At 43.4% G+C, this 26,112-nt stretch overlaps 1 protein-coding gene across 1 annotated transcript in view; it reads right to left on the reverse strand.

Annotated features, from left to right (window-relative positions):
• MEGF6 (multiple EGF like domains 6) overlaps nucleotides 1–26,112 on the reverse strand; it is a 536,046-nt gene that overhangs the window by 410,634 nt on the left and 99,300 nt on the right. The window contains exon 4 of the mRNA XM_073656500.1: nucleotides 13,248–13,352. Coding sequence (XP_073512601.1) covers nucleotides 13,248–13,352 — 105 coding nt within the window. The remainder of the gene's footprint in view (nucleotides 1–13,247; nucleotides 13,353–26,112) is intronic.

A 26,112-nucleotide genomic window follows, 5' to 3' on the forward strand; every position in this document is an offset into this window, starting at 1 on the left:
TTTGTGCTGCTCTTGGAATAAAATCGCTGACCAGTGCAGAAGTGTTATGGAAGTGCTTGCCCCATTATTCACTAGAGGAACCATGAGGTCCCATAGCAGAATTCTATAGGGAGCCCTACTAACAATGAGAGGTTATGCTTGTTATAACATCTCTTCTTTTCCTCCTTTCTTCGCTCACCATGGTCCAAGCCTGGACCTCCCCTTCTTCTGATCCTCATCACAGAGGCTTGTTTAATAGCAGAGATAGCCCCTCAGAAGCTGGGCCCTATAGTAGCTGCTACCCTGGTTGTTACATCCATGTTTCCGACAAGATCTCCCTTTTTCTGGTTCGTAAAGTTTCCATTTTCAAAAGAGCCCGAGATATCTAATGTACTTTAATGGAAACCCATCAGCACATTGAAGCAAACATAACACCTTCTGTAAAAAAGCTGAAGTTGAAAAGAGGATGGCTTCTACAAATGGATAATGATCCTAAACACATGTCAAAATCCACAATAGATGACCTCAAAAGGTGCAAGCTGAAGGTTTAACAATGGCCCTCACAGTCCCCTGGTCTGAACATCATTGAAAATCTGTGTCTGGACCTCAAAATAGCAGTGCATGCAAGGCGACCCAGGAATCTCATAGAACTGGAAAAATTTTCCAAGGAAGAATGGATGAAAATTCCTCAAACAAGAATTGAAAGACTCTTGTCTGGCTACAAAAAGCGTTTATAAGCTGTGATACTTTCAAAAGGGGGTGCTACTATATACTAACCATGCAGGGTGCCCAAACTTTTGCATTGGCTTATTTTCCCTTTTGGAATTTTTAAAATGATTTTTTTTTGCCTAAAATACAAAGGAAATGTGTCATCTTTAGCTTTAGCCCCTTTAGAGATCATTTTATCTTCAACTTGCTTAACTGTTCACAATAACAGTCATTTTGACCAGGGGATCCCAAACTTTTACATGCCACTGTAGAAGTAGTAAAATGGCTAAATAAGAGCTCGTCCCCCAATAAAAATTATACCTTTTTTTTGTAGCTACCAGATGTGTCGGTCATGAGAAATCTGGCAACAAATGGGTTAAACCTGCACTGCCATCAAAAGATGATAATAAGACAGGAATCCAAAGTATGGGGTTTTTCAGTCAACGTGTTTTGAAGTTTTTGAATTTCTTCATCAGGACATACCTTGGTGGTTTGTGCTGATGAAGAAGTTTGAAAACTTCGAAACGCGTTGACTGAAAAACCGCATACTTTGGATTCCTGTCTTATTATCATCTTTTGATGGCAGTGCAGGTTTAACCCATTTATTTCTAGCTTTCCAAATTTCCTTCCTCAAAGGTCTGCAGCAGCCTAAGCCTTTTCGGTGGTTCATCACAACCCGATCAGGTGAGCATGACAATGCATTTTTGTCCCATCTTATATCCAGATAAGATCCTATTGCGTTTTTTGTCCATCCAGTTTCTACCACAAAGTCATGAGAATTCTAACATAAAAGTAATATGCAAATCAGGCAGGAAGTGCACTGGGGGCGCTTCAGTGCACTTGAGTAGCAGTCCATGTACAATGACACAGCCCCAGTGCACTTCCTGCCTGATTGAAGTAAAAACGTGCTGACAGGTTCCTTTTAAAGGACATTGCTAACCAAATGAAAAATCTGGTCCTTTAGTATTGCGCAAAGAGTTTCTCTTTATAAAGTGCACTTCTACACTGACTAAGGAGAACTCAATGCACTTTTTAAGGAAAATTGGTACTACACTTATTTATATTGTTTTTTCTTTTTTTTTATTCTAAAACAGTCAAAATCTTATAAAGATATATTGAAGATATTCTGTATAACAGTCTGACACAGAGCTCCAAATCTTCTGCATTAACAGAGTAAAATTTTCAAATTCAAACAAAATCCCACCTGCTTGCCACCACTAGATGGAGCTCATGAGCCTACTCCATACTGTGTTATTATTGAGGTCAATGTATGCACCATATACAGCAATCTGCTCCCTCTTGTGGTGGTTATCTACAGACACTACGGTATTAGTTATGCTATCAATGGATCGCTATGGTTATAAATGTTTACAGTAGATTTTGCCTTTTTTAAAAAGTCATCATTTTAGCTTCACAATCAAACTTCTTATCAATAGATTTTTAATGCTATCAAATAGTATATTAACAGGTTTGACCTTTCTTACTTTATTTATTCCTTTGGGAAAAAATTGGCAACATTTCCAGGCTAAACTTGTGCCAACAACTGGCATTTCGCTTTCTTGCTGTAGAAAACAATTGTGCTGTATGCACTATTGTTGCACTACAGTTATTTCAAGGGTTTTTGACATGGATTTTGGCCCAGAATATGCAGCAAATTCCATGCCAAAAAGTCTTGTGTAAACATACCCTTAGTTAACATCATCTGCAGACCCAAAGGGTCAGTGCTGTTAAGTCAGATCCTCATGTAGCTACACTGGAAAGCGGGGGGCAAGACTGTCTGTACTGGATGTCCTGACAGACAATGCAGGAGGGGATCTTGCCCTCTCGGTCATACTGCAGTACCAAGTCACTGAAGGAAATGCCAAAAAAACACAAGAGACATCATAGTGCTACTGTCACATAGATACCGCGACAGAGATGGGCCAGAAGACCGCGGTTTCTGGTTACACAAACTCCAGCACTGGTTAGAAGTACGTCATCATCTTATTAAACAGTGCAGGTTTTTTCCTTGCTAGCGGTGCAAGGGTTAAACTGTTCAGTTGAAGCTCCTGGAGCTTTCCTATCTGTATTGTCTCAGCTGTTCAGTGTTGTCCACTCCCCTCTGCTATATATGCTCGCCTGTTGCACTTAGGGATTGCCAGTGTTAGCTTTTACTGACTGGTTCTGGAGCTGGAGGTGTAGTTTGGAGCTGGCGTTTGGAGATTTGTTCAGGAGATTGCTGCTTGGAGCTTGTTTGTGTGCACATCCTCATCCTCTCGTATTTAGTTTCTCCTTCCTTTAACTCCTCTGTGTCCCACTCTGTTTGGTGAGTGTATTTTGTATGGTTGGTATTTTCATTTATCCCTTTCAGTCTTCCCCTGTGTGTCTGGCTAGTGTGTTCCTATTACTGTTGAGCCACCCCCATAGTGTTCGGGTTCGGTTTGGTTCGTCGAACACCGGGATGTTCGAGGAACTGTTCGTCGAACTGTTCGTCGAACACCTTAGAACACCGTCGAACACCGTTAAAACCAATGGCAGGCAAACAAAAACACATAGAAAACACCTTCAAAGGTGTCCAAAAGCTGACAAACTGCTCAGAAGACACTCTCTTTAAAAAAGCCGGCCGGCAAATTCAGCAGCGGCATACACCGGTACCCGACAATTTAGACAAGAAGGAATAGAGCATCACACATAGATTAGATAGATAGAAACATGTCAGTCACACATATAAGAAGTACAGTGACAGTGTTGGTTACTGCACTTGTCATTTAGTGTAAAGGATTTATTAAAAAAAATATTAGTGTTTTCATGCACCGTCTCTTTAAAAAAGCCGGCCGGCAATTCAGCAGCGGTACCCGACAATTTAGAACAGAAAGAATAGAGAATCACACATAGATTAGATATAAACATGTCAGTCACATATATATGAAGTACAGTGACAGTGTTGCTTACTGTACTTGTCATTTAGTGTAAAGGATTTATTTAAAAAAATAATAGTGTTTTCATGCACCGTCTCTTTAAAAAAGCCGGCCAGCAATTCAGCATCTGTACTCGACAATTTAGAACAGAAAGATAGAGCATCACACATAGATTAGATAGATAGAAACCTGTCAGTCAGATATATAATAAGTACAGTGACAGTGTTGATTACTGTACTTGTCATTTAGTGTTAAAATAAAGGATTTATTAAAAAAAAAATTAGCGTGGGGTTCCCCGTAATTTTAGTCTCTAGCGGAGGTTAAGCAGACGGCTGGGGCAGATGTTTGAAGCCTGGGAAGGGGGTAATACCCACGGAGCTTCCCAGGCTACTAATATAAGCCCCCAGCTGAATACCTAGCCTTTACTAGCTATTAAAATGGGGGACCCCCCAAAAAAATGATGTGGGGTCCCCCCTATTTTAATAGCTAGCAAAGGCTAGGCAGACAGCTGGGGGCTGATATTAATAGCTCAGGAAGGGTGCCATGAATATTGGCCCCCTCCCAGGCTAGAAACACCAGCCGTCAGCCACCCCAGAAATGGCGCATCCATAGCATGCGCCAATTCTGGCACTTAGCCTCGCTCTTCCCACTGCCCTGTAGCGGTGGCAGTGGGGTAATAGGGCTGGGGTTGATGTCAGCTTATAATGCCAGCTGACATCAAGCCCAGGTTAGTAATGGAGAGGCGTCTATAAGACACCCCCATTACTAACCCCATAGTGAAAGTTAAAAAAAACACAACACCCAGAATAAAGTCCTTTAATTGAAATAAACACACAATTCTTTATTGTTCTAAATTAAACCATATTTACCGTCACGCCCATTCCAGCTGAAGCCAACGATCTCCTGCAATAAAAATAAAATAATAAACCAACATCATCCTTACCTTTCGATGGTTCCCAGGACAGCTCCAGCTCTGCTACATCGAGATGACAGGCTGGACCGCAGCAGAACGCTGCCATCCAGCCTGTCAACCCGCAGACACTGAGAAGAGCAGGCTTGCTTCGCTCCTCAGTGTCTCGCTGTGACGGCATCCAGATGAGCCGAGGTCATGTCCAATGAACTCGGCTCACCTCATGCACGTCACTGACAGCGTGGGAAAATTCTCCTGCACTCAGCGCTTCAGCGTGGGAGAATTCTCACGCTGAAGCGCTGAGTGCAGGAGAATTTTCCCACGCTGTCAGTGACGTGCATGAGGTGAGCTGAGATCATTGGACATGAACTCACCTCATGCACGTCACTGACAGCGTGGGAAAATTCTCACGCTGAAGCGCTGAGTGCAGAAGAATTCTCCCACGCTGTCAGTGACGTGCATGAGGTGAGCTCATGTCCAATGAACTCAGCTCACCTCATGCACGTCACTGACAGCGTGGGAAAATTCTCCTGCACTCAGCGCTTCAGCGTGAGAATTTTCCCACGCTGTCAGTGACGTGCATGAGGTGAGTTCATGTCCAATGATCTCAGCTCACCTCATGCACGTCACTTACAGCGTGGGAGAATTCTCACGCTGAAGCGCTGAGTGCAGGAGAATTTTCCCACGCTGTCAGTGACGTGCATGAGGTGAGCTGAGTTCATTGGACATGAGCTCACCTCATGCACGTCACTGACAGCGTGGGAGAATTCTCCTGCACTCAGCGCTTCAGCATGAGAATTTTCCCACACTGTCAGTGACGTGCATGAGGTGAGCCGAGTTCATTGGACATGACCTCGGCTCATCTGGATGCCGTCACAGAGAGACACTGAGGAGCGCAAGCATGCCTGCTCTTCTCAGTGTCTGCGGGATGACAGGCTGGATGGCAGCGTTCTGCTGCGGTCCAGCCAGTCATCTCGATGTAGCAGAGCTGAAGCTGTCATGGGAACCATGGAAAGGTAAGGATGATGTTGGTTTATTATCTTTCTTTTATTTCAGGAGATCGTTGGCTTCAGCTGGAATGGGCGTGATGGTAAGTATGGTTTAATTTAGAACAATAAAGAATTGTGTGTTTATTTCAATTAAAGGACTTTATTCTGGGTGTTGTGTTTTTTTTAAATACTTTACTAGAAATTCATGGCGGTCATGTCTAATACTGGCGTGACCCCATGAATTTTGGGCTTAGGGCCAGCTGATAATACCAAGCTGGCCCTAACCCCTTTATTACCCAGTGAGCCACCGCACCAGGGCCCTGGATGAGTTGGGTACAGCGCCAGAAGATGGCGCTTCTATGAATGCGCCATTTTCCGGTGTGGCTGCGGACTGCAATTTGCAGCGGGGGGGGGGGGGCCCAGAAAGCTTGGGCCTCCCTGCGCTGCAGATTCCAGCCCACAGCTGCCTAGTTGTACCTGGCTGGACACAAAAATAGTGCGAAGCCCCACTTCAATTTTTTTTAATTATTTCAGGAAATTCATGAAATAATTTAAAAAAAATTGACGTGGGGCTTCGCACTATACTTGTGTCCAGTCAGGTGCAGCAGGCAGGAACGGGCTGCCCCCAACCACCGGCTGCCTATTTGTACCTGGCCGGACACAACAATATAGGGAAGACCTTTTTTTTTTAATTATTTCATGAAATAATTTAAAGAAAATTGACGTGGGGCTTCGCCCTGTTTTTGTGTCCAGCCAGGTATAACTAGGCAGCTGGGGGCTGGAATCCGCAGCGCAGGGAGGACCAAGCTTTCTGGGCCACCCCCGCTGCAAATTGCAGTCCGCAGCCACACCGGAAAATGGCGCGTTCATAGAAGCGCCATCTTCTGGAGCTGTACCCAACTCATCCAGGGCCCTGGTGCGGTGGCTCACTGGGTAATAAAGGGGTTAGGGCCAGCTTGGCATTATCAGCTGGCCCTAAGCCCGAAATTCTTGGGGTCACGCCAATATTAGGCATGACCACCATGAATTTCTAGTAAAGTATTTAAAAAAAACACAACACCAAGAAAAAAGTCCTTTAATTGAAATAAACACACAATTCTTTATTGTTCTAAATTAAACCATACTTACCGTCACGCCCATTCCAGCTGAAGCCAACGATCTCCTGAAATAAAAGAAAAATAATAAAAGCAACATCATCCTTACCTTTCCATGGTTCCCATGACAGCTTCAGCTCTGCTACATCGAGATGACAGGCTGGACCGCAGCAGAACGCTGCCATCCACCCTGTCATCCCGAAGACACTGAGAAGCGCAGGCTTGCTTGCGCTCCACAGTGTCTCTCTGTGAGGGCATCCAGATGAGCCGAGTTAATGTCCAATGAACTCGGCTCACCTCATGCACGTCACTGACAGCGTGGGAAAATTCTCCTGCACTCAGCGCTTCAGCGTGGGAGAATTCTCACGCTGAAGCGCTGAGTGCAGGAGAATTTTCCCACGCTGTCAGTGACGTGCATGAGGTGAACTGAATTCATTGGACATGAGCTCACCTCATGCACGTCACTGACAGCGTGGGAGAATTCTCCTGCACTCAGCGCTTCAGCGTGAGAATTTTCCCACGCTGTCAGTGACGTGCATGAGGTGTGCCGAGTTCATTGGACATGAATTCGGCTCATCTGGATGCCGTCACAGAGAGACGCGGAGGAGCGCAAGCAAGCCTGCGCTTCTCAGTGTCTGCGGGATGACAGGCTGGATGGCAGCTTTCTGCTGTGGTCCAGCCAGTCATCTCGATGTAGCAGAGCTGAAGCTGTCGTGGGAACCATGGAAAGGTAAGTATTATGTTGCTTTATTATTTTTCTTTTATTGCAGGGGATCGTTGGCTTCAGCTGGAATGGGCGTGATTGTAAGTATGGTTTAATTTAGAACAATAAAGAATTGTGTCTTTATTTCAATTAAAGGACTTTATTCTGGGTGTTTGTGTTTTTTTTTAACTTTGACTACGGGGTTAGTAATGGGGGTGTCTTATAGACGCCTCTCCATTACTAACCTGGGCTTGCTGTCAGCTGGCATTATAAGCTGACATCAACCCCAGCCCTATTACCCCACTGCCACCGCTACAGGGCAGTGGGAAGAGCGAGGCTAAGTGCCAGAATTGGCGCATCCTATGGATGTGCCATTTCTGGGGCGGCTGGCGGCTGGTGTTTCTAGCCTGGGAGGGGGCCAATATTCATGGCACCCTTTCTGGGCTATTAATATCAGCCCCCAGCTGTCTGCCTAGCCTTTGCTAGTTATTAAAATAGGGGGGACCCCACGTCAATTTTTTGGGGGGTCCCCCATTTTAATAGCTAGTAAAGGCTAGGCATTCAGCTGGGGGCTGATATTAGTAGCCTGGGAAGCTCCGTGGGTATTACCCCTTCCCAGGCTTCAAACATCTGCCCCAGCTGTCTGCTTAACCTCCGCTAGAGCCTAAAATTACGGGGAACCCCACGCCAATTTTTTTTAAAATAAATCCTTTATTTTAACACTAAATGACAAGTACAGTAACCAACACTATCACTGTACTTATTATATATCTGACTGACATGTTTCTATCTATCTAATCTATGTGTGATGCTCTATTCCTTCCATTCTAAATTGTCGGGTACCCTGCTGAATTGCCGGCCGGCTTTTTTAAAGAGACGGTGCATGAAAACACTAATATTTTTTTTAATAAATCCTTTGCACTAAATGGCAAGTACAGTAATCAACACTGTCACTGTACTTCTTATATGTGTGACTGACATGTTTCTATCTATCTAATCTATGTGTGATTCTCTATTCCTTCCATTCTAAATTGTCGGGTACCGCTGCTGAATTGCCGGCCGGCTTTTTTAAAGAGACGGTGCATGAAAACACTAATATATTTTTTTAATAAATCCTTTACACTAAATGACAAGTACAGTAAGCAACACTGTCACTGTACTTCTTATATATGTGACTGACATGTTTCTATCTATCTAATCTATGTGTGAAGCTCTATTCTTTCGGTTCTAAATTGTCAGGTACCGGTGTACGCCGCTGCTGCATTGCCGGCTTTTCATGTTTCACTGAGAGCACAGTTCCCATCGATTTGGGCAATCACTCTAATGCCACAACCACCATGGCTGTGGCATTAAAGTGAGTGGCAGACAATTCCTGCATGATTGGTGCTCTAAATAGCGCCAGACATGCAGGACACGCTTTTGGTGCACGAACAGTTATCAAACATAACCTCGAACAGCCGAATTTTTTGCAAATCGTTCGGGTTCGTCGAACAACTCGAACACCGCCCAAAACAGCTCGAATTTGAGATTGGCGAACAGTTCTAGTCGAACACCGCTCATCTCTAGTTCCTATACACGGCTGCTTCCCACTACCCTGGATGAGGGAGGGGACAGATAAGGGTTGAAATAGCAAAGCAAGGCACGCAAACCCGGCGTGTCCACCTTCAGGAGTAATCCAGGGGACAGGGCTATATTGGGGTGCCCGTGGTTCTAAGGACCTGGTTGGCTCCCATAGTCCCGGTCACTGTGTGACTGCTACATTGCAATAAATCCACACTGCTCCCACCATGAACAAATGAATAATCCAAGATGGTAGAGAAACCAAGCAGCCATTGTTGTAACTTAATTAGGTCAGTAAGAAGTAAAATGGCAGTATGCTTTTCTAATCAGTACAGAATTTCCATAAGGCAATGCATTTTCAAGACACTTTAATGAATTATCTGGAAAAAGGCTTTACATAAGACCCGCCCCTGAGGTGCATCTTCTACGTATTCTGATTGGCATTGAATCCTTTGATAACAATGTATTGATTTTTATGGCACTGTTAAACTAGTCCTGATGGGGTGCAATTTACCACAATTTACCATACAAGTAGACTCAGCTTCCAGTGAAAGAGACGGACGTATTTCTTGAAGACAGCCATAAATTATCTCAGAGTACAGAAGAATGCAAATAACCATGTCCCATCTTCATGTCCATGTGATACAATCAAATTGAATTGTAAATTGAAGTAGGCAAAAAAAATATATAATTGTTTGTGAAGTTGAATCTATCGGGAATATAATCTACCGGCTTTTCATTGATTTAATAACTAAGCACTAAAAACAATTTGGATTCTGAAATTAACCATTTACTCTCCACCTAAAAGTTGTATTGTGCTACGTGATAGTAGATAAATGAATAAAATTAACACCTTAGTACTCCTGAAGTCTATGTATAATTACATAGACCAATATAGTGTGTGTGTGTGTGTGTGCATGTATATGTATATATATATATATATATATATATATATATATACATATACATATACATATACATACATACACATACATATACACAGTACAGACCAAAAGTTTGGAAAGAACCTTCTCATTTAAAGATTTTTTGCATTTTCATGACTATGAAAATTGTACATTCACACTGAAGGCATCGAAACTATGAATTAACACATGTGGAATTATATACTTAACAAAAAAGTGTGAAAAAACTGAAAATATGTCTTATATTCTAGGTTCTTCAAAGTAACCACCTTTTACTTTGATGACTGCTTTGCACACTCTTGGCATTCTCTTGATGAGCTTCAAGAGGTAGTCACCAGAAATGGTTTTCACTTCACAGGTGTGCCCTGTCAGGTTTAATAAGTGGGATTTCTTGCCTTATAAATGGGGTTGGGACCATCAGTTGTGTTATGCAGAAGTCTGGTGGATACACAGCTGATAGTCCTACTGAATAGACTGTTAGCTGCTTTTTTCTTGCCATAATACAAATTCTAAGTAAAGAAAAACGAGTGGCCATCAATACTTTAAGAAATGAAGGTCAGTCAGTGCGAAAAATTGAGAAAACTTTGAAAGTGTCCCCAAGTGCAGTTGCAAAAACCATCAAGCGCTACAAAGAAACTGGATCACATGAGGACCGCCCAAGAAAAGGAAGACCAAGAGTCACCTCTGCTTCTGAGGATAAGTTTATCCGAGTCACCAGCCTCAGAAATCGCAGGTTAACAGCAGCTCAGATTAGAGACCAGCTCAATGCCACACAGAGTTCTAGCAGCAGACACATCTCTACAACAACTGTTAAGAGGAGACTTTGTGCAGCAGGCCTTCATGGTAAAATAGCAGCTAGGAAACCACTGCTAAGGACAGGCAACAAGCAGACGAGACTTGTTTGGGCTAAAGAACACAAGGAATGGACATTAGACCAGTGGAAATCTGTGCTTTGGTCTGATGAGTCCAAATTTGAGATCTTTGGTTCCAACCACCGTGTCTTTGTGCGACGCAGAAAAGGTGAACGGATGGACTCTACATGCCTGGTTCCCACCGTGAAGCATGAAGGAGGAGGTGTGATGATGTGGAGGTGCTTTGCTGGTGACACTGTTGGGGATTTATTCAAAATTAAAGGCATACTGAACCAGCATGGCTACCACAGCATCTTGCAGCGGCATGCTATTCCATCCGGTTTGCGTTTAGTTGGACCATCATTTATTTTTCAACAGGACAATGACCCCAAACACACCTCCAGGCTGTGTAAGGGCTATTTGACCAAGAAGGAGAGTGATGGGGTGCTACGCCTGATGACCTGGCCTCCACAGTCACCAGACCTGAACCCAATCGAGATGGTTTGGGGTGAGCTGGACCGCAGAGTGAAGGCAAAAGGGCCTACAAGTGCTAAGCATCTCTGGGAACTCCTTCAAGATTGTGGCAAGACCATTTCCGGTGACTACCTCTTGAAGCTCATCAAGAGAATGCCAAGAGTGTGCAAAGCAGTCATCAAAGCAAAAGGTGCCTACTTTGAAGAACCTAGAATATAAGACATATTTTCAGTTTTTTCACACTTTTTTGTTAAGTATATAATTCCACATGTGTTAATTCATAGTTTTGATGCCTTTAGTGTGAATGTACAATTTTCACAGTCATGAAAATACAAAAAAATCTTTAAATGAGAAGGTGTGTCCAAACTTTTGGTCTGTACTGTATATATATATATTTACATACAGTGCTCACCATTATTGGCACCCCTTCATAGACTATACAATATCTTCAGAAATAAATAGAAATCTATCAAATTTATATCCTCAGGATTTTATAATTAGTGGCCCAAAGTAATACAACAATAAAACATTTTTCAACTACAATGTTGCAATTTCAAAGAAGAAAGAGAATAAACAGCATGTGCAGCAATAAAGGCACCCCTAATTAATACTTGGTTGCACACCCACCCTTTGGCATTGCTGACAGCCTCCAAACGTTTCTTGTAGTCATCTACAAGCTTCTTGCACTTCTCAGCTGGAATTTTCTCCCACTCTTCCTTTGCAGTTTGTTCAAGCTGTTGAATGTTTGCAGGGTTCTTTTTCTCAATGGCAGATTTCAGCTCACCCCAAAGGTTTTCAATGGGATAGAGGTCAGGACTCATTGCTGGCCATTTAAAACAGTCCATTTTTTCTTTTTCAACCATTTCTGTGTACTTTTGGATGTGTGATTTGAGTCATTGTCTTGCTGGAGGATCCATGATCTTCGACTCAAATCAAGTTTTCTTACACTGGGTAGGACACTTCGGTCTAAAATCTCTTGATAATTCTCTGATTTCAAGAGTACTGTGATACGATCAAGGCCTCCAGTATCAGATGCAGCCAAACAACCCCACAGCATTATGGATCCTCCACCATGCTTAACAGTTGGTAAGGTGTTCTTTTCCTTATAAGCTTCATCGCGCCGTCTGTAAACAAATAGTTGTTTTGCATTGCCAAAAAGCTCTATTTTTGTTTCATCTGTCCACAGAACATTTTCCCAGGAGGATTGTGGTTTGTCAAGTTACTCTTTGGCAAAGGTCAGTCGTTTTTTTTATGTCTTTTCTTTAGAAATGGCTTCTTCCTTGGCTTTTGCCCATAAAGTTCTGCTTGGTTTAGTGTGCGGCGTATGGTACTTATTTAAACCATGACCCCAGACTGTTCCAGGTTGGTCTTCAGGTCTTTGGATATTTGACGTGGTGTTTTTTCCACGATTCGCACCAACTTTCGAAGACATCTCTTGCCAATTTTCCTCTATCTTCCATGTCCAGGAAGGTTCTTGACAGTTCCATGCTTGGCAAACTTCTTAATAACATTGCAAACTACTGAAACTGGGATACCACGGTTTTTTGGAGATGGGTCTTATACCCTTTGGAAACTTGTGTTTGCTAATAATAGCAGTTCTGATGTCCTCAGACAGCTCCTTTGTCTTCACCATTGTGACAAAGGAACAGGGCCTACCATGTGGCTTTTTAAAACACTGAAGTCATCATTCATTGGCTAATTCATGTCACATGGACACCAACAATTAATCACAGGTGAATCTCTTTTGTGATTTATCTCAGACGAGTCAAAATGTGTTTCCATATTTCCATACTAAATTAATGTAAAGGGTGCCAATACCAGTGACACAGCAAGCTTTAGGTTTTTCTATTTTTCCCTCCCATTGCTTTTTGTTTTAAATTATTATTTATCATTTGCTCTTTTGTATTTAACACGAGTCTCTATACAAAAAAACTGTTTCACTTGATTCATTTTTTTTCAGGAGATATTCCACATTATGTACCTAAACTTCATGGGTGCCAATAATGATGTGCAGGACTGTATATGTGTAGGATACATAACAATTTTTTTTAAATTTTGCTGACCATAACCTACCAGTTGAGAAAGAGGGGCCTGAAGATTTAGATTTTTGTCCCATCATATCAGAAATGATCTTTACAATCTAGTCTCTTTCCACCTACCATATTGACAGCGAGGTCCCTGGAAGCCAGCAGGACATAGACACCTCTGTGCAGATCCTTCAACGCAATTTCCTCCATTGAAACAGACTCCGGAATTGCAGGCCGCTGAAAAAAATAAAATTAAAATAAATAAAAAATTTTATCCTAAAAAATGCAATATGATCCAAAAAATCTGTATAACCGTTTTCTTTTTATGAATCGAGACTAAAACAGGAAATAGCATGGCAATAGTAAACACCTTTCTGCTGCAACTTTAAAACAGACCCGGGAGAATAGGAGAAGCGGCGTCCAGGTTTCTCTGAAGCAGCTTATCTCTGGGGAAAGATCATTGTGTTTCGATTTAAAAGGGGCTGTCTAGGATTAGAAAAACATGGCTGTTGTTTTCTGAAAACAGTGCGACACCTGTGAACATTCTCCCTCCATTTATATATCTCTATTCAATGACAAGAGCTGAGCTGCAACAACTTATTTTTGTGTTGTGGGGGTCTTTGGAAGGATGTGACATACTTTTCCTGTGGATCTTATCATCATTGCATGTTGTCCAGTAGGTGCAGTAGTTACAGTATTCCTGGAGGCTCCATGGGAAGGACCTCAGCCTGCACTGAACCCAACAAATCCTCTCCATCATCTGGCAGTCTGCGCAATGCCCAGGAGACAGACTTCAGAATCTCTGAGTCTGTCTAATCCCCAGGTCGTATCATCTTGCACCAAGACAATGGATGCTGTGTGCGGTTCCACTTACAAGCTCGGAGAATTACCCGTGTTCGCTCCATTATTCCATTTTACTTTTGAGTTCTAATATAAACTTGATGGCGTAAGTTTTATTCTATTCTCTGCAGTCCGTGCATTTCATAAACAAAGATTCTGGTTTCGCTTTGAGCATAAGTCATATGGCAAGGCTCGTTAAACGGTCAATATTGACTTTTAGGATTGCTCCTTCATAGGTGGCACTAGAGTTCAAGTGCTCTTCCTCTCTGAAGAGGCAATTTGCATATTTAATTTCCAAGAGGAGCACTGCATAGCCTATTAGTCTCTTCACTTTGACATGCCAGGCCCAGCTTGTCACTCTCCACAAGGAGAAACTTTACCCCTTAGATCCCATAAACAAAGATATAAATACACACAAAGCCACATCCATATACAATTGCTGCTAAAACGGAGATCTGCCATTTATGGTTGCCCCAATCATCATTCCCGAAGCCAAATGTCCGCTGGAGTGGGGTACAGCCACCATCATTGGAATAGCGGAAACACATTCTGCAAAGATCAGGCAGTTTGATGGACGCATCATGTCGTTGATGTCATTGTCTATTGTAATGAGCTGTCTCCATCAGTCCCATAGACAATTATTAGATAAGTTTCAGTTGTGGGACAATCAATTTAACGGTTATAATAACCTAAGTTTCTTCAGTCTCAAAAAAATCCTGGACGCCTCCGTTATTTCATTACAGAGCTAAAAAGTGCCTTATTTTTATGGACTGTCCAAAAATTTCTGGACTGTTGGCAACCCAGTAGGAAACATGTACCATGCTGCAAGTGGTGGCTTTACCTGACTCTGGCTGACACTTGACATTGGGAGCCTATTCTTGCATATGGCTGCACAGCAGTGAAAACCCAATCCGTTAATCCAGGGGTAATTTTGCACTCCGGTATGTATCCCACGTTGCATCCAAGGATAGAGCATTGTTATGTTAGGTATATAGCACCCAATTGTCCTGTTTGGGCAGAAAATGGACATTCTGGTTGGAATGTGCCACTTGGTATTTTGAAAGTCAAGAGCTGGACGAATCCCTGATTCTGCACAGCCACATGGAAGACCACAATGTTCCTACATGTGACAAGCACATGGAGAAGGTGAGAAATCTACAAGACAGCACCCCAAGCCCACGCCTAAGCTTTCTACACCCCAATGACTGACATTAGGGCAGGAACATACGGGAGTGAACTATACTTCTTATATAGTTCGACAAGGCCCTATTTAGCTCCTCGACACCAAACTTGACCCTTTCAACAACTTTCGCCCAAAGGCTTATTTATGCGTAAAAACCAAAGATTCCTTATTCAACCTCCCTGGGTCCAGCGCTGTGCGTCTGCTGCTCCCCCGGTCCCTGTTCACTGCACTGCAGCCAATCACTAAGCTTGTGCCGTTTAGATCGCCAGAGCCGCTGAGCACAGTAATTGGCTGCAGTGCTGTACACGTGACATCACCACTGTTGTCAATCATCAGAGACTGGGAGATCGACAGAAACACAGTGCTATGCGCGGGGAGGGTGATTAAAGTTCTTTTTACACATAACAGCGCCTATGGGTAAAAGTTGGGTAAAAGCGGACTACCCCTTAAAAAGCATAAAAATTAAGCAGAGCTGTGTCTGACATTTTTCTGAACTGGGACGATTGCAGCGGGTGCTGGGTGCTAATGGTGTCACCAAGATATTCGGCCTTGATCAGGGTGATAGGATATAATGGATGGAACAGTATCTTCACTTCAGGTGAAGGAAAGCTTAGCTACGACTGACAAAAAATTACAAGGTTCCAACTCATATTCTTCCACCTAGTCAGTCCTGCTTTAACCTAGGTATGTAATAATCTGCAGCCGCACATTCCCGCTCGCTCTTGTCTCACAGACGTCTCTGATACGGAACATGCCTTCTGCATTGACTATTTCCATACCTGATGCCGGCCGTCCCTTGGGGTAATTTAACAAATGGATGCACAAATTAAATTGCAGATGTCTGGCTTATTCTGATCCTGTGCACATCTCACAGTTCATAAAGAAGCTGAGCTCTGCGATTTAATATCAGGGGCTGCCTGACGACGAGATAGCGGAAAGAGAAAAAAAATCAATTCACGACACTAAGGGGAAAATGCATTTATTGCAAACTGTAATTTGTAACTCTGAATTCATCCTAATGTCCTGAAAAAGGACACTCGTGGCATATTAATCAGATGTTGTGGTGGCCCAGAAGCAGAGAATGAGGAGCTGATCCCAGTCCTGATCCTCAGGAATAGCGGGCCACAGTCCTGGAAGTAAAATAGTAGTCACAGTATAAGGCCACGTTCACATGTTCAGTATTTGGTGAGAATTCTACATCAGTATTTGTAGCCCAAAACCAGGAGTGAGTGATAAATACAGAAGTGGTGACGTGTTTCTATTATACTTTTCCTCTAATTGTTCCACTCCTCGTTTTGGTTTATAAATACTGATGTAAAATACTGACCGAATACTGAACGTGTGAACGTGAACTTAAAATACACTGCAGACCAGAGCGGCTGATAAAACAGAAGAGTAAAATAATGTCCCTGTGCTAGTCCGCAGCACAAACGTCCAAAAATGCATGTAAAAAAACACACTCAAAAAATGCAATGAAAAAAATGCAAAGTAACCTTATTTTCCTAATAGGTGCAGAAAATCTGCAACATCAAAAACTCATTGATGGAACGTAGCCTATTGAGGTCCAGTCACTAGGTTTAAAGTGACCAGTTTTTGCTCTTATTTTATTCCCGCTGCTCCCCTAGGTAATTAGGTTTTGTTTTTTTTAGTTTGCCATACGGTTCCAGAGATGGGGCCTTTTTTATTTAGTGTTAGTTTTTATGCTCTTTACAAGGGGGCATGGTTCAAAGGGTAATTATGCAGAGTAGCCTAGAGACACCCTCCCAGAAAAGAGCAAAAACTGGTCAATTTTGATCTGATAACAGGTTCCACTTTATCTGAGGTTCAGTCCCTCACTGAGGTCCTTACATATTCATTGTATCTTAGCCTTCATGCAAACTCCATCACATGTGGTCTGAGAAGGATGAAAATGGGTCCACAAAATTAAGATGCTATACAGTGGCATAACTTGATGTTTGTGGATCCCAATGTAAAATCTCCAACATGGTCCCCAAGTATCTCAGGACTTTTATAGCATTGGTCTTCACATAGGGACTCCATGGCTCGGTGTGACTGTAACCCCTGTACCCACTATAGTTACGCCCCTGATGCCATATGAACCATATGAAGTGCCCAAATCCTTTTGGTTGCTTGGAGATACCATTGACCCTGTTGTGGTGGAAGTACTAGCTGGTTACCTGAAGTATGAGGCTCAACTGGTGAAGTGGACCCACTGAGCCCCAGGTCCGGGTGGGTATATGGACCCTGGGCATTGGTTCTGCTGGCAGGATGGCATGTGGGAAGCAAGAACTTGGCACATTCAGGAATCACGTGAGAAGCAGGACAGATGAATTGGAAGTCAGCAGGGAATTTAGCAAATTCAAGAACGATGTGCAGAGAAGGGGGGAGTATGTGGCGCCCCTGAGTGTTCGACCGCCACAGAGATGCTGCACTTCTCTAATGGAGTGTGGTGTTCCACCTCTGAGGTAAGAACAGTGTGATAGTCGTGACCCAACCTTTGCATCCAACACCACATTTCTCCACCAGAGGGAGCTAGTATGCACTAGGTGCAGCTCCCCTGGTTACAGGGAGACTGGGGAACCAAGAGTTAGGGGAACCAGTTAGTGGGTGAGGGTGGAGGACTTACAAGTTAGTTACACTTTAAATTTCATATTTAATAAAAAAGCCATCTTTGGTCTTGGTCTTTTGATCGTCTTTAGCCTAGCCCTTTGACTGTCTTTATGCTGTCAATTGCTGAGTGAACTGTGGCCTCCCACCCTAACGCGGATCCTGTGTGGGCCCGCATCGGAGGGAGACACAGCCCTCGTGCCCCGGCCTTGGGACGAGGGGTAGGTTGTAGACAAGGAATGTCTCGACCCCGTCAAAGACCAGGACCAAGAAGGCCCGGAGCTTAAGAGTGTGGCTCCACGGCAAATGGATCCCAGGCAGGATGCAGACGGAGCGGTGTACGCCACCTGTCCTCGCCATGCTGATCTATTCAGAGGGAGTCCGGCTGCAAGAGGGGTACCGGCCCCCGACACCCGACCTTGCTACTCCATGTCCTGGTCGGGAAAGCCCGGTAGGCCCAGAGGATCCCACCGGGTATTGGACGGCGCGGAGCTGCCACCCGTGCCCTTGTTCTGAGAGGAGCTCAGAGGGAGACCCGGCCTATTTGCACACACAAGGACAGGAAAGTATTCAGTCTGTAGTTCAGACTCTGGTGTAGGGTCCCGACTGAACGCTGGACTTACTCAGAGGTTGTCGGACCCCCGTCCCTGGTGACCGCAGGACTCCGTGGGGAGCAGGGAGTCGCCTTCCTTCTGCCTTCTCTAAAGTGAGTAAAGCCTTGGAAGTTCACCCCTATGGCCTCCGGACTGTTTATTCTGCGCCACACCGCGCAACGCGGCATCCGTTCTCCTCTACTACTACCCCCTCCATCCTGTCCCTCTGCCCTGAGGCCTTGCTCCACCTGTGGGGAGTAGTAATAACTCTGGCCGCCATAACACCATGCCTCAGTGGACAGCAGCGGCGCTGGTGGCCTTCACCAGGTGCCACAGGTGGCGTAGTCGTAAATCAGCCACTCAACCTGGATAAGCCCACACCATCCTTTTTAATGTGACGGCCCTGAGCAGGGGTCGGGTCCGGGCCACGGCTGCACCCCAACTCTCCACCACAGGACCCGACTCCGAGTCCCCCATCTCCCAGGGTAAACTAAAGGGCTTTTTCGAGTAAGAGGCGTCACAAGTACACCAAGCTAAAGTCTTGAATCTCAATCCTAAGATGCAGTTGTGTGTCCTAATGGCCCCTAAATAGGATCATGGAGATGACGTCACCGAGCCACTCCGGGTAACCTGCAAAACTTGACGTGGAGCACAACTGAGGGCAGCGGACTGAAGTGAAGGAAGCAGAGCCCAGGATATTTGGGACAGGTGTGTAAAATAAAGTTTCTTATACTGCTATGCAAATGTCATTATATACCATCCTATGTGCATTAATTATGTTATAGCATGCTTGCTGTGTACTGCCAGCAATGTGCTATTGCTAGCTGGTATAATGCCCTTTTTAGTTAGCTATGCCTCGTTGCAGTGCCATGTATAATATGTTTATTGTTTCTAATTCTAAAAATGATGTACAGGACTATGATAAATATAGAACATAAAACATAATGCACACACCAAATCCATACAAATAATTAATCGAATATTGATCAAATACCAAAACAAAAACTACAAAGTTAAAAGCAATTTAAAACATATTCAAAATTGCTGATGAAGAAACACGCAGCTCTACAGCGATGCCTGCCATAAACGAAGTTGTAATGATCAAGAAATACAGACCTAAATGTAAATTTACTATCACAAAATATATATAAAATTTACTCAATATCTATGCAGCATCTCGTCTATGGAAAATAGGGATAGAGTCTACTAAACCTGTAAAAATAATAGCATATATCTGTGAAAGTAGAACACAAATAATCCAAGAGTAATATGTGAGTAGTAAAGGAGGACAATAGTATGATGAAACCAAAATACAGTTCAATAAGCGATTTCTCCTACAGTGAACTAATTCATGACTATGTAAAAATGGGTATTCTAAAGAAGGCAGTGAAGCCCTTAGGAGCACAGACATGAACCATAAGGGTTATCGTATAAAATTCTATGCTGAATGTTGTGGCATAGTAACAGCAGAGGAAAAAGAAATGGAGGCAGAGAATAGTTGTATGGTGGCGGCCCTTAGTTACCAGACCATAAGCACTGCAGTACAAAAACAAACCTAACTTGTGTTGTTAAACAAAGTTGGGCCGCTTTGGGTTGGCATTGGCATATATCCTAAAGTCCCTAGCAGTGTCCAGAAAGCATACAAGTCATGGTTTTCACACCAGTGGACATTAGACGTATATTGGTGGTGAAGACAAGCAAAGAAAAAAAAGCCGTACAACACAGAATTGCTTGCACCCTAGTAAGCTAGCAAGTGAGGGTGAGTAGTACCCAATATTAAGGTGCATCACTCCAAGAACTTAATGAGGGTCAGAATGAAGCATAAATAAAAGCTTTAACCTGAGCAGCAGTCAGTGTCGTTTGTCTCAAATGAAGGAGACCAGCCCACCTGTATCAGAGTCCCTCCCTTAGAAAAGGGGTGAGGATTGCCACAGCAAAGGGGAACATTGAGACCAATTCTTGACAGTTATATTGGTGGTGAAGACAAGCAAAGAAAAAAAAGCTGTACAGCACAGAATTGCTTGCACCATATTAAGCTAGCAAGTGAGGATGAGTAGTACCCAATGTTAAGGTGCATCACTCCAGGAACTTAATGAGGGTCAGAATGAAGCATAAATAAAAGCTTTAACCTGAGCAGCAGTCAGTGTCATTTGTCTCAAATGAAGGAGACCTGCCCACCTGTATCAGAGTCCCTCCATTAGAAAAGGGGTGAGGATTGCCACAGCAAAGGGGAACATTGAGACCAATTCTTGACAGTTAAGAGTCTTTCTGTCAGATATGCAAGGAATTAAGTGGACAAGAGGGGTAAGGAGTAACTGCACCAGAGGAGTCTATAAGCAGACTGTTGCATTTGTCAGCAAAGTGTCTCAAGTGGCGGACGGCTATTGCAGGTACCAGTTGTTTATTTCTGTTCAAAAAGTTGCCTCTAGGGAAAATGTTGAAACCACTAAGCTCATTCCCTCACATAAGCTGATGTATCAAACTTATTGCCTTACTGTGAGTAAATTTGTTAATTCTGATCTATCTGCTAACTTGTTATTTGGTTCATCTTCCATCTGTTCCATTCTCTAGGCAGGTCCTTGACTACAGTGTGTATTTAGGTCATCTTTCGCTACTCCTGTGGTTAGGTTATATTTCAGTTTCCAGTCTAGCCTCTGACTTGTTCTTTGGTCCAACAGCCATCTGCTCCAGTTCCAGAATATGTCCTTGGTTAGGTCTCTGGATAATCCTTTGGTACCCTGTGTTCAATTTAGCTTATGTGGTTACGCTGAGACGTCCAAGATCATGACTGATCCGAGAGTACTCCAGAAATCACCACCTTGGAACACCTGAAGTCTAGACTCTCTAACTGGTATTAGATTCTGCTCCCAAGTCTAGCTTGCACCTACGGTGGGGAAAATAAGTATTTGATGCACTACCGATTTTGCAGGTTTTCCCATCTACAAAGAATGGAGAGGTCTGTAATTTTTATCGTAGGTACACTTCAAATGTGAGAGACAGAATCTAAAAATAAAAGCCACAAAATCACATTGTATGAATTTTAAATAATTAATGGCATTTTATTGCATGAAAAGTATTTGATCACCTACCAACCAGCAAGAATTTTGTCTCTCACAGACCTGTTAGTTTTTCTTTAAGAAGGTCTCCTACTCTGCACTCATTACTTGTATTAATTGCACCATTTTGAACTTGTTACCTGTATAAAAGAAACCTGTCCTCACACTCAATGACACTCCAACCTCTCCACCATGGTCAAGACCAAAGAGCTGTCTAAAGACACTAGGGACAAAATTGTAGACCTGCACAAGGCTGGGATGGGCTACAGGACAATAGGCAAGCAGCTTGGTGAGAAGGCAACAACTGTTGGCACAATTATTATAAAATGGAAGCAACACAAAGTGACTGTTTATCTTCCTCAGTCTGGTGCTCCATGCAAGCTCTCGCCTTGTAAGGTAAGGATAATTCTTAGAAAGGTCAGGAGTCAGAACAGAACTACATGGGAGGACCTGGTCAATGACCTGAAGAGAGCTGGGATCACAGTCTCAAACATTACCGTTAGTAACACACTACGCCGTCATGGATTAAAATCCTGCAGGGCACGCAAGGTCCACCTGCTCATGCCAGCACATTTCCGGGCCCGTTTGAAGTTCGCCAATGACCATCTGGATGATCCCAAGGAGGCATGGGAGAAGATCATGTGGTCAGATGAGACCAAAATATAACTTTTTGGTATCAACTCCACTCGCCGTGTTTGGAGGAAGAAGAAGGATGAGTACAACCCCAAGAACACCGTACCAACCATGAAGCATGGTGGGGGAAACATCATACTTTGGGGGTGCTTTTCTGCAAAGGGGATAGGACAACTGCACCATATTGAAGAAAGGATGGCTGGGGTCATGTATCGCAAGATTTTGGCCAACAACCACCTTCCCTATGTAAGGGCATTGAAGATGGGACGTGGCTGACAATGACCCGAAACACACAGCCAGGGCAACGAAGGAGTAGCTCCATAAGAAACATTTCAAGGTCCTGGAGTGGCCTAGCAATCCAGGCCTGAAAACAATAAAAAATCTTTGGAGGGAGCTGAAACTCAATGTTACCCAGCGACAGCCCTGAAACGTGAAAGATCTGGAGAAGATCTGTATGGAGGAGTGAGCCAAAATCCCTGCTGCAGTGTGTGCAAACTTGATCAAAAACTACAGGAAACGTCTGACCTCCGTAATTACAACCAAAGGTTTTTGAACCAAATATTAAGTTCTGTTTTTCTACTGTATCAAATACTTATTTCATGCAATAAAATGCAAAATAATTATTTAAAAATCATACAATGTGATTTTCTGGTTTTTATTTTTAGATTCTGTCTCTCATAGTTGAAGAGTATCTACAATAAATTTAAAATATTAAAGGGCCCTCCAAAGAAATGCCACAGAAAACCAGGATTGGCAAAGTCGCCACTCGCGCCCTGTGCTTGTCACAGATGAAAGCAGGTTCACACTGAGCTCATGTGACAGACGTGACAGAGTCTGGAGACACCATGGAGAGCGATCTGCAGCCTGCAACATCCTTCAGCATGACCGGTTTGGCAGTGGGTCAGTAATGGTGTGGGGTGGCATTTCTTTGGAGGGCCGCACAGCCCTCCATGTGCTTGCCAGAGGTAGCCTGACTGCCATTAGGTACCAAGATGAGATCCTCAGACCCCTTGTGAGACCATATGCTGGTGCGGTTGGCCTTGGGTTCCTCCTAATGCAGGACAATGCCAGACATCATGTGGCTGGAGTGTGTCAGCAGTTCCTACAAGATGAAGGCATTGAAGCTATGGACTGGCCCGCCCGTTCCCCAGAACTGAATCCGATTGAGCACATCTGGGACATCATGTCTCGCTCCATCCACCAACGTCACGCTGCATCACAGGCTGTCCAGGAGTTGGATGCTTTAGTCCAGGTCTGGGAGGAGATCCCACAGAAGACCATCCGCAACCTCATCAGGAGCATGCCCAGGCGTTGTAGGGAGGTCATACAGGCACGTGGAGGCCACACACAATACTGAGCCTCATTTTGACTTGTTTTAAGGACATTACATTAAAGTTGGATCAGCCTGTAGTGTGTTTTTCCACTTTAATTTTGGCGGTGACTCCAAATCCAGGCCTCCATTGGTTAATAAATTTGATTTCCATTGATGATTCTTGTGTGATTTTGTTGTCAGCACATTCAACTTTGTACAGAACAAAGTATTCAATGAGAATATGTCATTCATTCAGATCTAGGATGTGTTATTTGAGTGTTCCCTTTATTTTTTTGAGCAGTGTATGTTCTGACCTCAATAAACAAGACTATTTTTGCAAACCAGTCTGTTTTCTTCATTGTGAAGTTAAAGGTGTCCGGAACCACACAGATTGTGCCTGAACGTATCCCAGAGGTGTCCCCAACAGAAACGCAACTGCATGCACACACTCAGGGACCCCCTATGTAAGGAGTTTCGGGAGGTGGAATTAGTTGTCGGACAAATTCCCCCATTATACCACTATAGAGGCTCCACTTCTGAACTGAAGAACTGAACAGCAAAATAAACAAAGCAAAGTTTAGCTTCCAGACCCTTTAAGAATCCCCAAACTTGTAAATGAATACATTCTATCTATTAAGGATGAGATGAACTGTTTGATATTCTTGCAGCTCTGTGACCAGAATCTCATTAGGAGTTTAGCATAACTTGGACTTGCAGGGGTCACTTAGAAGAAAATAAAACTTTTTTCCATAAAACAATAAATCATACTTTTTACCTTATCTTCCAAATTGTTTTGCCTCTTGAGAGATTATATTTTGCAATTTCCCATCCAGAATAAACAATATCTCTGTAATGGGATTTTCAAATTTGATAAATACCTTCTAGCCTTTGGCCGCAATTCCGCAGGCGCCGTGTCTTTAAATGTTCTGTAGATGTTCGCTTGCCATATGGAGAAATGATGTTGGCTGTCTGCACATCTAAAGTATTAAGTCTTGGAACGCTGTATTAGAGGCAGCGCTTGTCAAGGAGTTCATGTAATAGATCATAAACATGAAGATCCGTTCGAGAGTAAAATGTATGGAAGGATGAAGTTTTGGTCTTGCATCACGTCTTATTGCCATGTCTTCTGAATGGCTAAGCAGTGCTCAGCTCCTGATATACAACTACAATGCATTTTATATACAGAGGTGCCGCTCCTGGGCCCCAAGTTTCAGAACGTTTACTGGGGCCCGTGGCATTTATAGCACCATTGTCCTTGGTATATGGTAGAGAGACCAATTTTCTATTTTGGTAAATACTCAGTAGATTTCTCATTCTTGTTGAGGGCCCCAGTCATGGCAGTAATAGATGATACTGCTGTAAGAGGCCCAGACAAAAATGTAAGGAAAGGTGAATGGCAGGCATTAGATTGGGGCAGAGCCTGGCAGTGTGGTGTGTGTGTGGTGCCAGCAATAAAATATGGTATTACAATGTGATTACATGACGTTTATTCAAAATATGATGTGTGTGGTGCATGTGCCCAATATATTAGCGGTGTGTGCTGTATGTGCCTAATATATTAGCGGTGTGTGCTGTATGTGCCTAATATATTAGCGGTGTGTGCTGTATGTGCCTAATATATTAGCGGTGTGTGCTGTATGTGCCTAATATATTAGCGGTGTGTGCTGTATGTGCCTAATATATTAGCGGTGTGTGCTGTATGTGCCTAATATATTAGCGGTGTGTGCTGTATGTGCCTAATATATTAGCAGTGTGTGCTGTATGTGTGTAATATATTAGCGGTGTGTGCTGTATGTGCCTAATATATTAGCGGTGCGTGCTGTATGTGCGTAATATATTAGCGGTGTGTGCTGTGTGTGTGTAATATATTAGCGGTACGTGCTGTATGTGCATAATATATTAGCGGTGCGTGCTGTATGTGTGTAATATATTAGCGGTGCGTGCTGTATGTGCATAATACGTATATGAGCAGTGTGTGTACTGTATGATTCTAATATGTAAGTGCTGTATGTGTCTAGTATATGAACTGTGTGTGTGTGCGCTGTATGTGTATAAAATATAAGTGGTGTGTATTCTGTATATGTATAATATATGAGCAGTGTCTGTACTATGAGTGGTGTGTGTGCTGTATGCAATTAATATATCAGCAGTGTGTGTTCTGTATGTGTCTAATACATGAGTGGAGTGTTTGCTGTATTTGTGTAATATGTGAGTGGTGTGTGCTGTATGTGTGTAATACGTGAGCGGTGTGTGCTGTATGTGTGTAATATGTGAGCGGTGTGTGCTGTATGTGTGTAATATGTGAGCGGTGTGTGCTGTATGTGTGTAATATGTGAGCGGTGTGTGCTGTATGTGTGTAATACGTGAGCGGTGTGTGCTGTATGTGTGTAATATGTGAGCGGTTTGTGCTGTATGTGTGTAATATGTGAGCGGTGTGTGCTGTATGTGTGTAATATGTGAGCGGTGTGTGCTGTATGTGTGTAATATGTGAGCGGTGTGTGCTGTATGTGTGTAATACGTGAGCGGTGTGTGCTGTATGTGTGTAATATGTGAGCGGTGTGTGCTGTATGTGTGTAATATGTGAGTGGTGTGTGCTGTATGTGTGTAATACGTGAGCGGTGTGTGCTGTATGTGTGTAATATGTGAGCGGTTTGTGCTGTATGTGTGTAATATGTGAGTGGTGTGTGCTGTATGTGTGTAATATGTGAGCGGTGTGTGCTGTATGTGTGTAATATGTGAGCGGTGTGTGTAATATGTGAGTGGTGTGTGTTCT

The sequence above is a fragment of the Phyllobates terribilis genome, unplaced genomic scaffold, assembly GCF_046119375.1.
Source record: "Phyllobates terribilis strain yellow unplaced genomic scaffold, ASM4611937v1 Scaffold_12__6_contigs__length_324123572, whole genome shotgun sequence".
Taxonomy (NCBI): Eukaryota; Metazoa; Chordata; class Amphibia; order Anura; family Dendrobatidae; genus Phyllobates; species Phyllobates terribilis.